At 38.0% G+C, this 22,233-nt stretch overlaps 2 protein-coding genes across 6 annotated transcripts in view; one reads left to right on the top strand and one right to left on the bottom strand.

Annotated features, from left to right (window-relative positions):
• Nucleotides 1-4,998: 4,998 nt before the first annotated feature.
• LOC100891422 (ubiquitin-associated domain-containing protein 2) lies at nt 4,999-14,847 on the bottom strand. The gene is made up of 9 exons (XM_030981882.1): nt 14,693-14,847; nt 13,738-13,865; nt 12,704-12,823; nt 10,746-10,852; nt 9,318-9,441; nt 8,414-8,728; nt 7,381-7,459; nt 6,490-6,650; nt 4,999-5,498 (listed from the first exon to the last, which is right to left on the bottom strand). Exons 1-9 carry the CDS (start codon nt 14,721-14,723, stop codon nt 5,391-5,393), a joined length of 1,173 nt encoding a protein of 390 aa, XP_030837742.1. The 5' UTR covers nt 14,724-14,847; the 3' UTR covers nt 4,999-5,390.
• A 2,660-nt stretch (nt 14,848-17,507) lies between these two features.
• LOC593568 (RANBP2-like and GRIP domain-containing protein 5/6) overlaps nt 17,508-22,233 on the top strand; it is a 43,946-nt gene continuing 39,220 nt past the window's right edge. For all 5 annotated transcript variants that reach the window (XM_030981879.1, XM_030981878.1, XM_030981877.1 and 2 more), the window contains exons 1-2: nt 17,508-17,710; nt 21,789-22,014. In XM_030981879.1, coding sequence (XP_030837739.1) covers nt 17,630-17,710; nt 21,789-22,014 — 307 coding nt within the window. In that variant the 5' untranslated portion in view covers nt 17,508-17,629. The remainder of the gene's footprint in view (nt 17,711-21,788; nt 22,015-22,233) is intronic.

Raw genomic sequence — 22,233 nt, 5'->3', positions numbered from 1 at the left:
GCAAATGCCCCCCACCCCCGCCACATCAGTACGCTAGTGGGTATCACGGTGATACCAACGGAATACAGATTTTGGACAATATTTACGAGGGATTTTGCGAGGGAGCGTAGCGACCGAGCTAGAAGATTTTTGCATTTTATTAGTCTAAACGCTGCACTCTTGGGCCCTCCAGAGCCTAAAAGTGTGTTTGCAGTCTTTAGTTAGTATTCGCAATACATCTACTTTATGCACTTTTTCAAATTTCAGGGGGACGATCCCCCCCTAAAAAATTGAGGGGGGGGGACGTGTCCCCCCGTCCCCCCGGGATCGCCGCCCCTGGTATCATGTTTACAAATAATTCAATTAGTAATATTGATTTTTCTTGAAGTAATCTTGATTTTTGTACAGCGCTTTGGAACTTGTATGTTACAAGCGCTATATAAATGTTTGATATTATTATTATTATTAAATAACGTAGATGTATAAGTATAGAAAATTATATTTAGTCTAAAATCACCATATTTTCTTTGTTTTGAAAGGGTGGCGTTATGATATATTATAAAGTAGTAAACATACGATGGGAAATATAGAGGGTAATTATTGTATTAATTATTCAATTAAGAGCATGTTGAATATTGCATGAGGAGACAAATCCTTTGTATTACTGGCGTAATTTCCGTACTTACACTAACATGCCGATTTAAAATATTAACAAACAATCAAAGAATAGTATATTTTGAATAAATTGTGGTGAAAGGTTATGAATTTGGTGTTCCTTTTGATTACATTGTTGAATTTGTTTGTTCATCAGTTTCTTCTGTAGTCAAATAGAAAGCGTCAGACTTTCAGGTTAAACCGCCCTCAACCACAAAATATTCTACGCTAATAATAATTCACCAAGTCTCCCGCCAAGTCTACATCACAATGATGACTTTGATGGCAAACATGGCAGTCATAGTTATGTAAGCATCAGGAGTAATCTGTTTTTGGTGAGATGAATGATTTGGAGGGAGACATTGTCAACCTTTCTTTAAAGGTAAAGACCAGTATTGGAAACGCCCCAATTTCAAAAAAAGAAATGGAAGCTCTCATTACCAATCATGTGAAAGAATATGTTTTGACTAATACATGATGATACAAAATTTGCCGGGAAACCGCCTACTAATTCATATATTTGGTAAATTTGTTTCTCCCATGGTCTGTGAGAGATATAGGGTAGTCCCATATACATCTTTCTGTGTATAGTGCTTGTAACTTTACGAAGAATGGGCCAAATTTCTTATCATTTTGATGATTCCAGAACCTTGCAGATGCTAGATGCTAGATGATCAACCTTTTCTGATAGATTCCACAACGTTTCTTTTACAATGCAATCGCATGACCATAACTGGTCTTTACCTTTAAGGAACCCAATATCCTAGATGTGCAAGTGGAGCTGAAATGAGAATGTAAGACAGATGAAAAGAATCAATGAGTATTATGAAGATTTTCCAATAACTCCATCTTTCTCTCCCCCTCTTCTCATTTTCTCTGCTCTTTCTCCTTCTCTCTCTCTCTATATCTCTTTCTCTCTCTCTCTCTCCCTTTCTTTCTCTCTTTATATATATATATATATATATATATATATATATATATATATATATATATATTATATACCGTGTGAGTCCAAAAAAAGTTTACACCCAGAAAGTTGTCATTTATCATAAAAGTCAGCTATATGAACGAAGGTTATCACACATATTTTGAAAGAGTGTTATACCCAATTTTTGCACTTTCTTAAACAATGTCTCCTGTTCATCCAACCGTGACCACATACCACACAAAAAATTATACCAAATTATTTGGGATAAAAACACTCTTTCATAAGATGTATAATAATTTACTGTTCATAAATGATTTTAAAAATAATTAGCAATTTTCTAGATGTAAACTTTTCTTGACTCACACTGTATATATCTATGTTTCTGTCTATTAGCCTCTGTGTGAGTATCCCATTCTCCTGCTCTCTCTTCCTCCCTTTCATGGCCTTTTCGTTCTCCTTCTGCACATATCTGGTCTCCTCTCTTCTCCTGTGTTTTGCTGGCTCTGTCTCTCTTTCTCTCTCTTTCTCTCCTCTCCTCTTCTTCTTCCCATGATCACATCTCTCTACCTACCTACCCCTCTCCCTCCTATTCCCCTCCCTTCTATCCTCTACTCTCTCTCTCTCTCTCTCTCTCTCTCTCTCTCTCTCTCTTTCTCTCGCTCTCTCTCTCTCCCTCTCAAATTAAATTCTTTGTTCACTCGTCCAAAAGACTTCATCAATTTTACATTACTTTTTTCGTTTTGTTTTGATTTTATTTCCCAATGTAATTAGATACATGGACATATACAGACAACATTGTAACAAATCACAATTAATCATGCAAAACACTGAATGGAAATTCCCAGTCCATTCTACACTCAGCTGCAAATGTTGAATCATTGTTCCGATACAAGATACATATTTTTGCACAGTAACAAATCCAGCTCATTACATTGAAGCAAATTGCATTTCTAATGGATATAAAGTTGCCTTACAACAGGGGCCAAATTATTTGTAAAAAGAATATTTTGCTTTGGATATTAGGGGTGCTATGCTGGCATCACCTTTAATAATAATAATAATAATGTTTAATTTTTATATAGCGCTTAATACAAATGTCTCTAAGCGCTTTACAAATATACTATTACCCCGGTCATTGGATTCAGTGCTTTAAATGATATATCTACGTAGACATATTGCAAGTTAAAACCCCAAAATAATGCTCTAATGAAACAAAGGGAAATGGGACATATAAATGTGAGTTGAGTATTTGACGCGTTTTCATAAAACTTGCCATGCACAGAAAAGATTCAAAATAAATTTCACTGAAAGTCATTTAAAATTCCCTCAATTTGACAATGATTTAGCAGTCTCTTATGATCTGGGAGATTTTGTAATTCTTCAAAAATTCTTAGATGAGGTAAAAAAAAAAAAAAAAAACATATATACAAATCAATATCCATAGTACAAAAAAAACAGAGCAATCTAATGAGAAAATAAATTTATTTCTTTCCCTGAAGCCGAAAATTTACACTGAAGGCTTTCTCAGAAGTTCAAGTAGATGCCAACTCGTATTGGTCCTTAGTTGACTCTACAAAGTAACTAGAATTTCTAGTTCCTGCTGATGCATAATAAATGGGTGAATGTTTGTTAAGTATGTTTTCAAGTGTGTGTAGTATTAGCAGATTTTTTTTTCTTCTTCGAATAAAGTCTTTATTAAATTTTTCTCAAAGCATAAAACCCTAAGAGCAAATGTACAAAATGATGGATACTTAATTTGACAAAGAAAGGTACAACGAATACCAAGATTCTAGATAAGTTGGACAAACCTCCATCTATCAAGAAATAAAATTAACAACCGCGTTGCGTATCGATTGTTCAACTTCATAATAATAATAATAATAGTGGGTTCTTGTATAGCGCTCATGTCAGTCGGATTTGACCCTCCTGGCGCTCCCGATTATTACCCTGGCTTTAGCACGGCTGCCATATGGTGCTCTAGCATTTCAAGGAATAAATTCCTATCAGGTACCCATTTACTTCACCTGGGTGGAGTGTGGCAAATGTAGATCAATGTCTTGCCGGACCTTGTGATCGACAGTCCGGCGACGTATCCACTCGACCACATATCTAAATTCCTTTTGAAAACGTGAAAATGATAAAGATCCTTCAAACATATAGTTAAAAGTATATAATATTTTGAATACAAAATAATGAAATTAAAAGAGAAATAATTTCCACCTGTGATGCTTAAGATGAAATTATTAAATGTTAACTTAATTTCATTTTTTTTAAAGGGTATATAACCCAAGTTTCTAAGCAAGATTGTTTTTTGAATTATCACTCTTATCTAAAATGTTTATGATGGAGTCTGGAGATACAAAGACAACACTCACTCTCAGTTAAGATTGACCTGAAGTACACTCACACCAGGAACAGTACTGTGTAATGACATTGTCCCTGCTCAAATTGTTACCAAACTGTCAGTAGCAGTTCTCTCTCTAGTAAAATCTAAATCTTCACAAGAAGTGATGGAAGAAAAGCGCAGACAGGGGAAGGCTACAGCTCCCTGTAGACCCTGTAACCAAGGCTCTCCTCGCCTAATGACTCATACTAAATCATGCCCCATTGATCCTCGTACTTGAAGAAACTGCAAAGAAACACTTAACTGAATTATTTATTCATACCCTTACCAAGTTTTGTACCTTCTTTAGTACGTGAAAAATGTATTTGTCCCGATTTACGTTTCTTCAAATCTTACATCTATGAGTATTCCACATTCGAACAGTCCACCTTTCATTCTTGAATTACCAACCAACAACCCCCCCCCCCCCCCTCCCCCCAAAAAAATGATAAGGGCTGTGAATAATTCTGTTAACTGTATATCATCTGTTGAGAGCCAGAAGGGTGTTAACTCTTTGTGAAAGTAAGTGATTTAACACCATTCTGGCTCCAACCTGACAATATATAACATTTTAAAAGACTTGCACAATGACCATAGGTTTTTTTAAATGAGAATTTTTTAAGTATTCAACAAATTTCTACTGATAGTATTCACAGACAATCAATAATTCAATTTTGGAGAAAATTGCATGCCATCCATCCATTGGTACATAGTAAATGCATTACATAAAGATGCATGTACATTATAAAAATATAAAAAGATATGTGTACATGTATTTGCTCTAAAGATAGACATAAATTATTAGAGAAAATGGAGAGGCAACGAAAATTAAATTCTGTAATGTTGTAAACATTATAATTTTTAACATTTCTCCAAAGTCTCTGGTTTTACTATATACAAAAAGATGGTTCTAAATAAATCTCATTTATTTATGATGGCATAGTTAGGGTAATTTCAAAGACCATTAAACATTTAAATTTGAAGGACTTTATGAACAGGTGATGCAGTGAAGTTCCCAGGCCTTGTTGCAGTTACAAAGGAATCGCTTTAAGCAGGGCTTGAAGTCAGGAATATGTATTTCACTCAGTTATTGGCTTGAGTAAACTAAAGTACTTATAATAATAAATAAAAAATGATGATAATGCAGGTATTTATAATATGCATCATATCCACCCAAAGGCTACTCAAGATATATCTTCTCATCAACTTTACTGATCTGTTATGGCAAAGTTAGGGTGATCAAGTTTTAATTGATTTGAATTCAATAATGGCAACTCTTTCTAAGACAGGGCCCAAATTATGTGTATGCAATGGTTCAAAGTCAATGGAGATAATTTACATTTCAGTGAATTAGAACATAACAGAACTCAACAATGAGCCACATAGAAATTGACACGTAGTACTCAATCTGTCTCTCATATTGCACGACAAATGCTCCTGATTCGTTCACTCCTGGAGCAGTACTGATGTCGCCATGGTTACGTCATTGTTTGACATGGTCAGAGCTTGCATCACGGCCCCGCGGTTGAATCCCATATCAACGAGCTGCTCGATCTGAGGATGGAACAATAACAATAATAATAATAATGATAATCCTAATAATTTTGTTTACCAAGGGAAGCCTCATCAGCACCAATGCTGAGAGGCCTGTAATCATCATAACCCAAGCAATTTCCAGGTACCCATTTACACTTGGTTGGAAAGTGGCAAATGTGGATTAGAGTCTTACCTAAAGGCATAAGTGCCGGGCTGGCATTTGAACCCTCAACCCTTGGATTGAGAGTCAAGTGAACGAACAACTATACCACGACAGAATTAGATGTTTGGATACGTTTCCCATTTCAATAGACATTAAGCAGAACTTTATTGTATGTTTCTTTTTTAAATCAATATATCAAGGGGTAAGAAAAGTATGTCAAATTACATTTCAGGCCACTGATTAAAACGCCTAACAATCGATGATGCACGGAAGGTGGAATATCTTTAAGAGGAGACTTTTAAGTGTACCAGGTATGCAATTAGAGCAAAGTTTTGTTTATGGTTTATCAATGACATACCCATCTGCCATTTGATAAATGATTTAACATTTAGTTCACGCCAGTTACACTCAAAGAAATTTCTTAATCAGAACTCAATATTAGCTTAAACAATATCTATAGAGTTCGGGGCCCTGTTTCATAAAACTTGTTTTCAATAACAAGTGCTAAATTTCTATGACAAATTTGCTCTCAGCCAATCAAATGCCATGATTTCAGTAGCTTATAACAGTTAGTGTAAATTGTTAATGATAACATGTTTGATGAAACAGGGCCCTGGTCATTGGAAGATCTATTAAAGCCCATCTGTACTAGTGTACAGGAGGGATTAGGCCACCCTGCAAGGTCACTGACAGGTGGTTATCTCATCAAATCAGCTCTCAACTAACATAAGAAAAAGAGGATCATGGGGGACCAACAGCCACCGATTAGGTATTGTTTGCTATATAGAGGGCGCAAGTAGCTATAAGTAGTGCAGTGGGGCTTTAAAGTCTTATGAAGGAATTTACCTTGTCTTCTTCTGTATCAGATCCGCCATGAGCCCTGCTGGTACTGGGCTGATCAGAGGCATCTTGGGACACCGGCGGTGGTGGTGGTGGTGGTGGCGGTGACGGGGAAGGGGGACTGGTGACGGGCGGGGTCGAGCCGTTTGCTGGTGGGAAGTTTATACCTATGCGATATTATGGAGAGAAGAAAAACCTTTTTTAAACACCCGTAGATCCATGGTTACCTATACTCTGCCGAGCTACTTTCCTTGATTTTTCTCTCTTCGGTTTCTCCCTCTCTCTCCCTCCCTTTCTCTTCTGTTTCTCTTTTGTTCATTCTCTACCCACTTTTCAAAATGTCCAATCTTATTTTTAATTCTGCCTACATCTCTCTCTCTCTCTCTCTCTCTCTCCCTCTCTCTGTCTCCCTCTCTGTTTCTGTTTCTCTCTCTCTTCCTCTTAATCTGTTTTTTTTCTCTGTCACCCTCACTTTACTTCTCTCCTAACTTCTGTATCCCTCTTTCAGTCTCATTACCTCTTCCTCACATATTATGTCAGCCTCTCTCTCTCTCTACCTGTGTGTGTGTGTGTGTGTGTGTGTGTGTGTGTGTGTCTCTCTCTCTCTTATAATCCTCACTATCACTGACTTGCTTTCTCTCCCTTCCTTCCTCACTCACTCCCTTTCTCTCTCTCTCTCTCTCTCTCTCTCTCTCCCTCCCTCTCCCTCCCTCCCTCCCTCCCTCCCTCCCTCCCCTCCCTCCCTCCCTCCCTCCCTCCCTCCCTCGCTCCCTTCCCTTTCTTTCCTCCCTCCCTCCCTCCCTCCCTCCCTCCCTCCCTCCCTTCCTTCCCTCCCCTCCCTCTCCCTCCCTCCATCACAATCAGATCGATACACAATTCTAACATGAAGAATCGCACCTCCGTTAGGCTCACCGTTCCTCACACTGTTCTGCTGACGAGGGCCACTACTCCCTTCCTGTCTCCTCAAAGGAAAAGTCTGTGGATTAAATATCACGAGACAGATAATGATAATGAAGATTTTTATGACTACGTGTAATTGTCAAGCAGGAGTATCCATCACTGGGTGCAAATGGCACACACCCTCTAAATCCCATTATGTCTCATGTTATCTTTTTTTTTCTTTAATTGAAAGTCAGATCACTCATGCTGAATGTTAACCTGCCTGAGGAACTTGTACTCTAATCTGTAAACTTTTGTCCTGGGTTCTTTTACATTCATTCTTTGTTTGAGTGTTGAATATATTTTACAATATAGATGTATTAATCAACAATAAAGAACTTGGGCCATTGATTTTAGACGAATGGCAGGCATGGAGAGTGGTGGAACTCCCTCCCATCATTTCTTCGCAAAATTGACAACCTGGACCACTTCAAAGCTTCGCTCAAGACCCATATCTGCCTTCAGACATTTAAATGCAAACTTTATTGGAGGAGCTCGCACCTTGGAATGTATTTTTAAACAGGTATTTGGCGCCATACAAATGCTCTGCATCATCATCATCATCATCATCATCATCATCATCATCATCCATTATCATCATCATCACCACCACCACCACCACCACCACCTTCACCACCACCACCACCACCACCACCACCACCACCACCACCACCACCATCATCACCATCACCATCATCATCATCACCACCACCACCACCACCACCACCACCACCATCATCACCATCACCATCACCATCACCACCACCACCACCACCACCACCACCACCACCACCACCACCACCACCACCATCATCATCATCATCACCATCACCATCACCATCATCATCATCATCATCATCACCACCACCACCACCACCACCACCACCACCACCACCACCACCACCACCACCACCACCACCACCACCACCACCACCACCACCACCACCATCATCATCATCATCATCTACTACTTATGATACAACTGACGTACTTGTCTTATCGGTCTCCTAATAGCATTTTGTCTCTGAATACTCCTGAACCTCTGAGCCTGAGCGAGCAGCATCCTCTGTTCCATCAACTCCGTCCTCTGCTGCCTCTGGATCTCCAGCGTTGCACCCATGGGCACAGCGCCCTCGCTTGGCGGACGAGAGGACAGCAGCCAACCGAACGCCCCGTGACAGAGAGACGACAACGTCTGTGGAATCGTCACCCATGTTTTGACGTACAGGAAGTTTAGACGATAGAGGATGCCTGCCGTGATCCCATAGGCGATGGCAAGAGGTGTTGTGTGTGTGAGGGTTGTCAACTGTAAAAATACAATCATAATAACATACATTCATCTGCATGCCGAAATACATGAAGACATGTAAACTCTCCATTAGCATGGGAAACAAATCACACTGACCCCTGATGTTATCAAATATTTCATTGCTTTCTATACCATAACCTGTTTGTTCAATACAAAGTCATACACAGAACCCAACAGATCTTTGCATTTTCAGAGAAATGCCATTGGCATTTGATCAAATCACAACTTATAACTTTATAAATCCTTTATCAGATTTTCCTCAAGCATCAATCGCAACTTGACAAATTACATATCTTTTATCAAAAATTTCCTCAAACGTTCATATCATTTCATCAAATTTGGCAAAAATAACAACTTTTTAATCAATATATTCTTTATCAAATTTTCATCAGTGTAAAAAAAAAAATCACACTAACCCCCAATTTTATCATATATTTCATTGCTGTTCATATCATAACCTGTTCAATACAAATTTCAATGCAAACAGTGGCATGAACTGCCTGCCATAGTTAAGTCCAACTTAAAGTCAATCTTAGCCTTTCTGAAACACCCCCCCCCCCCCCCAAATCTACACAAGACAACTTACATAGATACCCAAGATGTATGATACCCACTTCCCTGCGACAACATCGGCCAGAAAGTGACTCTGCGATGAAACGTTGGGAATGTCCATAAAGAACGGTACAAACATTGAAAGTACAATGCTTTGCCTGAGAGATGAAATAAGCACAAGGAATAAAATATTAAATCCTCTTTATCAAAGGCACTGATTAACAATGTTTCCAGTTTTACAAATCTGTGATGCATGGCCCTACGTGTTATCAGTGTCTGTGATATGGTTTGATATTGAAGCCCTTAAAAAATTGTGCTTCAAAATGATCATGAAGTGCCATGAAAAAGTAAAAATCTTTGAGTGACCGGTTTTACCGTACTCATTTTCCCCCATAGACTGTAGTGTTATAAAACCCGTTGGGAATTCCAATCATAAATATCTTGATAATCAGACAGGCGATCGGTTTGTAAAAATCATGGGATTCCTGACTGACCTGAATGTTTATATTATGATTGCAGCATGAGCTATGAACCTGAGGCAAACATACCCAATCCCTTTAATATGCCTGGAAAATTATATATTTTACAGGCATACAATTTTATTTTCTACGACCCTTGTAGTCTATTGAAAAGTATAGTATGGCATTGTCAGAAAAAAACCCAAAAATGTATAGCTTATTTACAAAATGTGGTGATGGTTGAAAGACACATGCCCCTACAAACAACTGGTCATTTCTTTCCATGAACTGAATTCATAACAAACCCTGTACCCAAGACTTATACTTGACCCTAACCCTAACCAAAGACCCAATTGCAAGCCTAACCCTAACCCTATACATTTGACGCAATGTAGCCCAGAGAAATTGTCACCATGGCAAATTTCAGCTTAACAGAGGGCTCCATTTCATGAAAAATAAGAAAGCTTCATCAATATTTCAATGAAGGCAACTGTTTTTTTAATTTACTATTATTAACAAAAATTTTAAAAAACAGCAATGTCAATCTGCATATCACACTGAAAGTATACTTGAAACCTGGTTGCAATTATCAGTTTCAAAGAATGATGTTCAGGATAAAGGTCATAGAAAGAAAAGGAAAGAAATATCAAACCAATGAGAAATTGCTGCTGAAATCAAAGTAGGTGATGCATTTCGCCTCATAGGTACATTCAAGAAAGATTTCAATATTAACTATCATCATGAATTATCCATTTTAACAGAAATGTTGAAGGAGCAGACAAGAAATTCAACTGTCAGCCAATTTATTTACTTATCTATTCATTTCATGTGCATTCTAATGCCTGCATATATATATATACAACTGTTCTCGTTCTTAAATACAATATTCTGTTATACTTCTCTTTATCATTTTGTAATATTCATAAAAACATTATGTATTGGTTGTTTATATCTTTATTAATACATCCTATGGATGTCTTAAAGGATATGACCACATGACTTACGGTCCACACAACGTATGAGGCAATACCCTGTACTCTAGCGCCTCTAATGCGAATATGGCGGCCACTTCAGCTCCGATACAAAACAGACCATTAGCTACAAGAAATGACTGATATGAGAAAGAAATCAAAATTTTGAATAATCATTACAACAATTAACGACAATTATTTACTATTTACTATTTACAACTACAGCTTTATTACCTGTTAGCTCCTTTTGTTATCATTTCATCATCATTAAAGGTGAAATTCAAAGAAAATCACAAACATGTCAACTAATGTATCACTAGAAACTTGTTGGCTAACAGATGGCCATCGTACAAGTTTGAGGTCAGCTACATATCGGGTGATTTATAAAATAAAAATACAACCACCTCCATAGCAGCTGGGATATACGAGAGATTCGCCAGAAAAATAACGATGTTTTAATGACGTCATAACAGGGACCAATACTGCCCAAGCAGACGACATCCCATAAAGAATGAACATAATTGCAAAGCTATTATTTCTCAAATTATAATGAGTTTAGTGTATATAAATGTAATGGCATGTCAAACCGATCAAAAGGGGACATGACCCGATTCTGATAACTAAAATAGTTTGCTTGTAAATACTCAGGATAGGGGTTAATTAACAATCAAAGAAACCAGACTTTCAAATTGAAAAGCCCCCGGATTGATATTAAGGACGGCATGTGTTCCCTCTTGAAACGCCGAACATACCCCGGTGTGTGCAGCTGAATATACAATGGCGTCTTATTTTGTTTACAAGCGACAGATTCCTTTATTTTTGTATCGCTGCATTTGTCATCAAAATAAAACCATGCGCGGGGTTTAGAGTGAGGCAATAGATTATACATTTAGCCTGACGGTAGTGAAGTAAGAGAAAGAACTCAAGAGAAGATGAAAACACAGGCACTGAAAATGTGTGAGATGTCATGGGACATCGTCTGCTTGTGCAAATCATGTCCCTGCTGTGATCTCACACATCTCAGCAGCGTTCGGAGAGCTATTCAGGTGCTATGCCGGGGCTGTATTTAAGCGTTTTGTAATTTATAATAATCATTACTTCGAATATTTCCAAGCATTGAATTTTGATAACCTTGTCGAATCAAAGTTTCAACTTTGCAAAAATGAAAATAAAGCTGGATTTAAAATCAATGAATATCTACTTTAAGTAAAGTTTACATTTTCCCTCTTATGAGGGGTTACTGAAATTCGCGCCATGATGACACTCCCTCCCTCCACTTCTTCTTGTCTGGAGCAACCTCCTCGTTTAGACCAACCTTACTGCTTTCTTTCTTCACCATAACTTTTCACAAAATCCTTTCTTCGTATGCAGTCTATATTTATTTGTTATTATCATTTTTTTTCTGTAATAATGAAGTGTGCACATTTGGAAAGAGTTGCTAAAAGAAGCTGCATACTACTCATGGATGATTATAAATACAATCTTTCATTGATGTATGATCTCTATGTCTTTTTATTTTCTTCTCCAAAAACACAAAAATAGTGATTTAGAATGTTAATTTTATAACGTAAAACTTATCATAAAATCGTGCCTACATGTATAACCAGAAAAAATGATAATGTACTTTCTACATCTATTGACAAGACATAAACGAAAGCTTTAAATATTATCATTAAAATGAGTACATATATAGTTTAGTAGTATCTTTTCATCATATTTCAATTCATTAACATCATATTTTATGTGGACAATCCATTTTGGTACCTTGGCTATTGCAATAGGTCAGTGACCTTTGAACCAAGTCCAGGGATCATGGTCGACCTTTAACCTTTTACTCTCAACCCAGATATCTGAATGTTTGCAACTGATATAATGCAAGCACGGTCAATATCTGGGTGTTCCAAGTTATTTATTTATTTATTTAATGATATTTTTACTGTAAATCTGTCTCGCAGCCTAAGATCTGGCTACACAGAAACACTGATACTTACAACAAATTTTGCTGATCCATACCGCCTCTCCAATACTCTGAAGTGGTAGAACAGTGATGCTCCAAGGAGCAGCGAATGAATCTCAAGAAAGGCCAACTTGCAGGTCACCAGGCGCCATAACTAAAAGAGAGAAGAAGCCTGTTAAAAACTGGCTGTAAGAATTGCTCTTCTCTGGTGTAAGCAAGTCATAACATAATTAGACGTGTATTAATATATTGGAATAAAATGCAAGACCTCAAGACTTGTATCCAAGTTTGTTTGTAAGAACAACTATATGAGCATATGTGCATAAATCACTATACTGTCATTACAATCCATTCCAGGCACGCTGGCTCAGTGGTAGAGCAGTGGTCTTGTATCCGGAAGGTAAAGGGTTCAAAACTAATTTGACACACTAGTGCCTTTTGGTAAGGCATCAATTCTCAATACCCAGTCCCTCGTATAGGAATTAAGGCTTTACCGGTAAGTTAAAGCCATCAGTCACCTGGTTGCTTATTTAGTTACAAGTAGCACATGCTTTTTTAGCAGTCAGGCAAAACAAACAAACAAACCAAAAGATAACAAAGTATATGTGACAAGTTCATAGATAATAATAGATAAGTAAGACAATAGAATCAATGTCATTACATAAAATTAATATACATGAATAGAATATATATATATATTTCACTGAATTCATTTACATCTAGGCGAGATGATGGCCACGGCATGTGACTTTGACATGCAAACCTTCTGTTTGCAGCCAGAAGGGTGTTCCCATATATATTTTAAAAAGGAGTTAATGCCCCTCTGGCTCTAAGTTGACCCAGAAAAAAATCATACCTGCATGATGCAATCTCAAAAAACCAATTACACGATTCACACAAACATAGGGCTGTTCCATTTTATGATGGGGTCATGGGGTCAGCCGGTCAGGAAATATTTTGCCGAGGGGTAGCTCAGATTGTATTATGTATCAGATGATATTCTAAAATTGAAGAGGATTCTCATAGGATTTTAAGAATACTGCAGAATAAACTGCAACATACATGTACCTCGCTGCCAGCTAGCAGATAATCATTGGAGTAGACAAAGTAGTTCTGGTATTTCGGACCTAGTAAAACCAGAGAGCCGGAGATTACGCTTCCAAGGATCAGGAGAGCTTTGCTGACAGGAGTCTTATCTGTGTTTAAAGAAAATCAGAATTCATATTAGCTGATTATTTAGCAAGCTTTTCAATAATGGCACATGGTAAATATCTCTCTTTGATACAGAATATTCTTTGGATACGCTTTTGCGAAGCAGCATGTATTCTAAGACTAAGGCTAGAGCACATCCAAAACCAAAGCAGATTTATTTTTCAAGAACAAATGACATGCTAGCATGATCATGCATTCATATTATTACCCCAGACCAGGCATACTACTATGACTAGTACGAGCAACGGTAGATTTCCAATCAAAAATTTGTCCAGCATCGCTGAGTTGAATTTTTTGTATTTTAATGCTATTTAAAAGTGCATTGCGCGATATGCAAGTGTACACGTACGCACTTTGCTTAGCTGCATGCGCTACTTGATCTCCACCTCCGTTTTCTTTGGAAATATGGAGATAAACCTGCTCTTTCATATGACACCTCATTTATTGAGTATCACATTTAGGATCGCTAGCAATAAAGGTTTGAATCTTAACATAATTATAAAAACATTGACCAATTTTACATGATCGGCCACGCTATTATCAGACACCCTACACTACACCGATTTTGAGTGAACTCAGTTGAGTTTTGTACAGTAAGGTTTGAAATATTTGAGAATCAATAGAGGTTGTCTGAACAGTTTTTAATACACAGCCAGGATAGTAATGCAGCTATGTGTGACTTTAATAAATAGGAGTCTCCTCACTCTGCCCTAGGCCTACATGGTTTACAACGTGTGGGGCCGACTCATGTCATGTGTGCAACTGAGCATTTTCCTGTTTGTACTAAAAAGTAAGAAATAGTTTCACTCACAAAATCCTGATGGACTGTATGGCTGTGACATCTTTCACACTGTTTTTTAAATGTAATAAGTACATGAAAGTTGGTAATTGTGCAAGATCAGTGCAGTGTCGCCGCAGTTGTATCACACAGTTTTATATGCATGAGTGATTATCGACGTCATTAGATCACAGACTGCGCATGCGCTTTTTTGTAGATAGGGAATTTCCCAGTTACGTATTACTAGATGAATTTGATTTTGAGATTCGGCTCGATGCTTGCAGAACATCATACATGTCAAGTTATTTCCTATAGTTTCTCATCGGAAGTTTTCGAAAATGATGAGCAAGTGGTCTATATTGTTTAGTGTGTGATATTTTCATTTACATAAAATGTCAACAGCAAATTTCTTGATTTTATTAAAATTGTGCATGGCTAGAGGCCCATGCAAACCAAGGTGAAAATGCACTGGGCCTAGAAATGCCTCTTGAGGATTTTCTTACCCTAATGCTTTGCAATCGCAATTGAATATTGCTGCCGATTTGCTGCACTATAGATGGTCAAAATTTGAGGGGGCAGATTGCCCAGACCAGGAGTGGGGTTAATCCTTGCCCCTGTTGAGTAAGAAAATGTTGCATTTTGAAGTGAAACTGACACAAATACAAATTCTCTCTGTGTCTACTTTCCTGTATGTCTTCTATCTTTTACTCCTATCTCCACTAATGTATCAGGGCAGGCGCGTAGCCAGGGGGCGGTGGGGCGGTCCCCCCCCCCCCCCCCAAAAAAAAAAAAAAAAAAAAAAAAAACGCCGGCCAAAAAAAGAAGAGAAAGAAGAAAGAATGAGGACGTAGGAATAACAAATTATTAAGAGTTAAGAACGGTACAACGAATCGTCTTGTTTCTCTATTATTTTAATGAAACACCAAAGCTTCCGCGCTTCGCGCGGGAGGGGGAACTGAATTCAGATAAGGATTAAGAGTCGAGAACGGTACAACAAATCGTCTTGTTTCTCTATTCATTTATGAAACGTCAAAGCTTCCGCGCTTGACTGGATTCAGACAAGCCATTAAGAGTCAAGAGTGGTACAACGAATCGTCTTCTTTTAATGAAACGTCAGAGCTTCCGCGCTACTCGCGGAGAAAGGGGAACTTGATTCAAACAAGGATTGAGAGTCGAGAACGGTAGAACGAATCGTCTTCTTTCTTTAATACTTTAATGAAACGTCAATGCTTTCACACCCCCCCCCCCCCCCCCCCCCCCCCCCCCAGTAGGGAGCGCGCTTCGCGTGCTCACTGCCGCCTCCCCCTAAAATAAAATCCTGGCTACGCGCTTGTAATGTATACATGTATAATTATTGATTCAGTGACTGTGATTTCAACCTTGATATTTTTGTACCAAAACAATACCAAATGCTATTTTCCCCAGCTATATATCTACAGGCAGTGGCGGTGGCAGTGGGTTCACGTGCGCTGCCCCCACCCCCGCGAAGCGAGAGAGAGGGAAAAGAGGAACTAAAATGATTAAATCATAGGCCTAAATATATATATATTCCGGTTACTGAAGAATGAATGGAGCTCTATAAAAATGCGCATTTAATTAAAAACAAAAGGTGAGAGCGAGGGGAAAGATGAAGAAACTAAAGTAAAAGAACGTGATATAATGTAGGAAGATAGTTTGATTGAAAATGCTCTTCAGATATTATACTATCATATGAATTCATCTCTTAAAACAGATTACGATAAAGAATAATCACGATTTGATTTCAAATTGAGTATTAAACCTGTACCGTCAACAGAAACTGAATCTTAATTGATGTTTATTGTTCGTAAATTTCCCTCTTAAAGTAGCTATATAATCTCGTTTTTTTTGTGTAATATTAATTATAGTAATAGCAATAGCAATAGTAATAATTCTTTCTGGATTGATGGATTTTAACTGTGTTTCTATATTTATTTGCACATTTTCGTTTGCCCTTGTACCATGTCTTCGTCATTTTTCTTGTTCAACACTTAAAACACACCCGGTTTCATACTTTGTTGACATAATAAATAATTACTTTTACCAACTTATATTAAGACGTAGGCCTACCTAAGTATTAAAAGGGGCTTACCATTGCAAGCAACGCTTTTCAATGAGCCCCTCATTTTCACATGTCACGTAGAAATTGTTTTCCTTTCAATAATGTTCAAACTGTCAAATTTATTCAATTGTCAATAATGCAGTAATGCAAGTTATTGCAATGATTATAATATAATTTATAGATGTGATATCCTCCATTTTGTAATGTTGTTCGTTTTCTGTATGCATTCGAGCATGTGAAATAAATAAAGTCATTTCAATATGCAATTCAACTTTATGTCGACCACTTATAATTATACTCAGTTTGAAACTGTATACAGAAATTCATCTTATCCTGGAGTTTGCATCATATTTCAATATATAAGCAATGATCAACTAGAATCATGACACCCCTCCAACTGAACTTGGGCATCTATAGATTTTGACACACATTCATACGTATTGATTTAGACTACGCTGTGAGAAAAAAATATATATAGGCCTACATGACAATGTCTGTGATTTTAACCTTGAAATGCTTGTATCAAAACAAGACCAAATGCTATTTTCCCAGCGATATGTTTACATACAGTGGCGTGGCTGCGGGGGGGGGGGGCATGGAGTGCAGGTGCTCCTCCCTCCCCCCCCCCCCCCCCCCCCCCCCGATCGAATGGCAAAAAAGGAAGGGTGAGAGCGAGGGGAAATTAAGATGAAGTAAATAGGATTGACGAAGGGACGGAGCACTTAAACAAAAATTGTATTGCATATTATTATTTACAATTTGAAGACACCATTATATTCAAATTAGAAGTGCGCCACCGTTTGAAAAGGTCATATCCGCCGTTCAGTTTCTTGTCAAATGTCGTATTTGTCAAGTTTCTCTTATTTCATTGTGGTTTCAAACCAGCAGATATGTCTCGAACATATCGCAGCAAGCACGAGGCAGACGAATTTGCCGAATCCGTGAAGAAAAGAGCCAAAAATCCGCAAGAGGTACGTGTATCCGCCATGCAATTTGCTCGCAATTGCGCAACGTGATTATCTATTGTGACTGAGTCAATGAGTGAACGTTGAAACTACGTAGTCCCGTACTATTATGTCATTCCATGTAGGCCTAGTCCTACACTACATAATTAATAGCAATGAATCTGGAATGGACATTCAATAGTATTGACACATGATTGTTATACTACAGCTCTTCCGAATATGTTAGTGTGTCACTAATTTATCAGGGTAGACCTACAGTTTTAAAAAAAATTGTGTCTTAAAGTTAAACTATTTTTAAAGAAGTTGAACTTGAGACTTTGTCTTGGACTTTGTTAAGTTAGGCAAATTCATGCAAAAAAATATATTCAACAAATTGACTTGAAAACACATCAGACAATTAGTCTGAACCGAGTCAGGAGCAAATTTGAAGAAATTATATTTTTAAATGTTGTAAAACCAAAGATATAAGAAGAAAACTGACCAAGTATCTGTACTAAAAATCGTACATGTAAAATTGGTTGTAAACATTCGACAGCTGAAAATGACGCGCACGGTTGCATTACGTGCGTTCTCGAATCCAAAATCATACCTCACACACACACTCTCGCCATACCGCGAATGGTCCGTCGTGGGGAGCTAGCCGGCTGAGAGTTTGCAGCGATACCAACGCAGCTTCGGAGCTCCGCAGAGCGCCATTTTAGCGGGACTCGGAAAGGTTCGTGGTGGGAAGGCAGCGGCCTAGCTTTTTGCCCAAACAACGCTAGATCGGCTGCTGGCAAAATGAAAATAACTACATCGTCGGTTTCTTAACTTTTCAGTGAGATAATTCTGAATTCTAATTGAGACTATATAATAAATTAAATCGACAAAGAAACCTCGGTAGAACTCTTATAACTATACAAAAGCTTGTTTATTTCTTCATTTGACATTTTGTTTTCGACCATTTTTTCGTGCGCGAGTCAGACTCGCGCACGAAAAAATGGTCGAAAACAAAATGTCAAATGAAGAAATAAACAAGCTTTTGTATAGTTATAAGAGTTCTACCGAGTCAGGCCTCTCGCCAAGAAATTAAAAACGCGTGGCGCGACCCGAGGGAAAATTTGGCCCCCCCAAAAAAAAACAAAAAAAAAAAGTAAAAATGTGATTTTTTTTTTTTTTTTTTTTTTTTTTTTTTTTTTAATTTAAATTTATTTTTTACAAGTATTACAAGTAATTTGATGAATTTTTAATACCATACCTGCCAACCCTTACGAATAATTCAGAATATTCTGTTTTGGGGGATTTCTAGGACCAGAAAATCCGGAATTTTCTGATTTAAAAAAAAAAAAAAAAAAAAAAAAAAATGATTTTTTTTTTTTTTTTTTTTTTTTCAAGAACGCGTGGCGCTAGGTCGGGCCGATCAGGAACGCGTGGCGCGCGCGCCACGCGTTATCTGTGTACGCGAGGGCAATATGTAAACTATGTATTACCAAACTTTCAACACGCAAGGAACGGGGAACACTCGCGGACCTCGTAACAAATTCGTTGCAAAAAAAAAAAATCAAGGGTGATTTTGAAGTAGTGAAGAACATTGGCGCTGCAATGCGCAGAAATATACTGAAAAGAAACTTAAAAAATAATACCTGAATTTTCAGAAAATCGTATTTGTATTAGTGTACCTAGATGTGACTTGTTTATAAATCAGATTTTATGAAGATTTGTTGGGAAAAAATGTCAATTTTTTCCGTTTGGTGGTCATTTCTAGGCTAATATTTTAAAAGTTGCATCAGTAATGGGCCCGATGTTTCTCTTATCGTACTCGCATGTTATTTCTACATAGATTAAACATAGGATGGTTAAGGGTAAGACCAGATAACATTATAAAAAAGATATATCCTTCCACCCTCCCATATCCAAGTTTTGGGCTGATTATTGCCGACCCACCGCAGCAAGGCCATTCAGATTTTCGTACGCGCGCAAAGCGCCCTCTAGTGCCCCATGAATGTGCCTAGTTAAGTTTTAAAATTTAAAAGTCGATAAAACTTGAAAAAAATTAACAAACTTAATAAGAAAAAAAAAGAGTGCTAGAATCTAGTTCAGAAGTGTGCCCAAACTGTAACTCCCAATACCCTACTACTAGAGTAAAGGAGCCGGTTTTCGGCCACTTAAGACAAGATCCTATTTTTTGGGCCCTTTAGTTACTTCCTATTTAGGAGCCGGTAATCGGACAGCTCCAGTTTTCAGCCGATCCATTGGATGCTTGGTAAAATCCCTTTAAAATACATTGCATAATAGCACAACACATATCCCACACATACCATACCATGCCAGAGTCACTGAAGAACCACATTTGCAATGGAAAATATATCCTAAAATATCACATTTTAGCGATGTAATCGGCGGTCCCGCTACCCAAATCTGAAAAATCGAGTTTCTTACGCGTGTATGTAAGAAATATGGGTACCATAAAATCAGCTTTATTTCAAGTATTTTTCAGATTTAGAGCCCGATTTTGTGTTAGTCGCAAGCTCAAAAGTATCTCATCGCATGTATTAAATCAATGCAGCCGGACCCTGCCACGCACACACGATATGTCTGTCTAATTCAGATTCCAACTTCCGATCACCGCTGTGCCTGTCTTCGGCCAGGCCAGCACCCGGGAGCTCCGGCGTGGGATACCTGCTCCGCCCGCTTGTGCTGTACATCAGCGCGAAACGCACGGCGCGCGCGAGCGCTTCCTATTGACTTTGTACATGCGGCCGTAAACTGAAACGCTCGGCCGATAACTGGCTCCAAAACAGTGAAAATTGAAATGAATATTGTCATGGCAATTCGTGATTTTTTTCTGGGATTCTTTTTTTGTTTAAATAATAATAATATTTGCTTCATGATTTGAACAAGAAATGATAATAAATAGGAAGTAAAGAGTCCAAAAAATAGGATTTTGTCTAAGTGGCCGAAAACGGGCTCCTTTATTCTATTATCACTTTTTGTTCAAATCATGAAGCAAATATTATTATTATTTACACAAAACAAAAATCCCAGAAAAAAATCACGAATTGCCATGACAATATTCATTTCAATTTTCACCGTTTCCGCGCTGATCTATATAGCACTAGCAGGCGGAGCAGATATCTTACGCCGGAGCTTGCCAGGCCGAAAACTAGTACTGCGGTGATCGGATATTGGAATTTGAATTAGACAGAGATATCGTGTGTGCTTTGCGGTGTGCGGCTGCATTGATTTAATACATGTGATGAGATACTTTTGAGCTTGCGACTAGCACGAAATCGGGCTCTAAATCTGAAAAATACTTGAAATAAAGCTCATTTTATGGTACCCATATTTCTTACAGACACGCGTAAGATTACTCCATTACTCTAGGCTAGATCTACTACTAGATCTATATTCTATAACATACCCAAAATCAACTAAATCTTCAACAATTGTTCAAATAATCATGATGATTTCATCATCTTTGGCAGCTTAGTGTCAATTTTCTTAACTTTTTGGAGTATTTTTCCTTTAAATGACAGGTTTCACTGCGAACTGCTGCACAATACAAGGGTATACCCTACTGACGGTGGACGCCCGTGAGTGCTTGAAGTTAGCGACGACCGGCTGTAATGAGAATCTGAAACGGAAGATAGTTGCCACGTGCACGCCATCCTCATTGCAGTCGCTAACTTCATGCACACGTGCTCGCCCCCCCCCCCCCCCCCCAACCTACTGTCGATATGCACTTGTATTGTGCAGCAATTTCCAGTGGGTGAAACATGTGAGAAAATGTAGATGTCTTTGTTTTTAGGAAAAACAAATCTAATCGTAGGGATCTAGTTTTTGCGGTCATTTTTGTTTTTCGGTCAAGTTGATTAGCAAACAAGACAATTCGCAAACGCAAGACATGAAACATTGTGTTTTTCAAGTCCCAAAGTCAAAATCATTGAATTGAATACAGGCCCAGTTGCCTGGATAGTCATATTAAAGTGAATGATTTTTCTTAAGGGCAAACTCTTTCTCCTCTTTTAGCACTTAGAGACTTAGGTAGGTGGTAAGCGCTTTATAAGCACCGTTTTTATTATTATTATTACTATTATTATTGCAGGTCCAGCTGAAGGGCTATCACATTGCCTCCCTCTATTGTGAGGTTCATGAGTACAAGTCGGCTCTTCCCTATGCTGAAAGCTACACGGCTCTCAAGGTTGCCGATCCCAGGGGTTGGAAGCTACTGGGCTATGTCTACGAGTCCTTGAAGAACCCTGCTAAGGCCATCCAGTGCTACCGTCGATCGCTGGAGCTCAATGATTACCAGAAGGAACTGGTGCTCAAAGGTACAGTCAAGGAAAAAATACACAGGGGCTCTGGCGAAATCTCCCCTGAAATGCCAAAAAGAACCCCCCAAAGTCATAAAAGAGCCCCAAAAAATTTGCAGAGTTTAATGCAAAACAAATTAAAGAGTGTTATTTTCATGCAAGCAAGCTTGAAATGTAGCCTCCCACATTTTTAAAATATTTTTTCCCTGGGTACAGTGCTCAATAAAGTCAGAGTAG

The sequence above is a fragment of the Strongylocentrotus purpuratus genome, unplaced genomic scaffold (genome assembly GCF_000002235.5).
Source record: "Strongylocentrotus purpuratus isolate Spur 01 unplaced genomic scaffold, Spur_5.0 spur5_scaffold_12, whole genome shotgun sequence".
Classification (NCBI taxonomy): Eukaryota; Metazoa; Echinodermata; class Echinoidea; order Camarodonta; family Strongylocentrotidae; genus Strongylocentrotus; species Strongylocentrotus purpuratus.
This window is presented reverse-complemented; position numbering and strand designations above follow the sequence as displayed.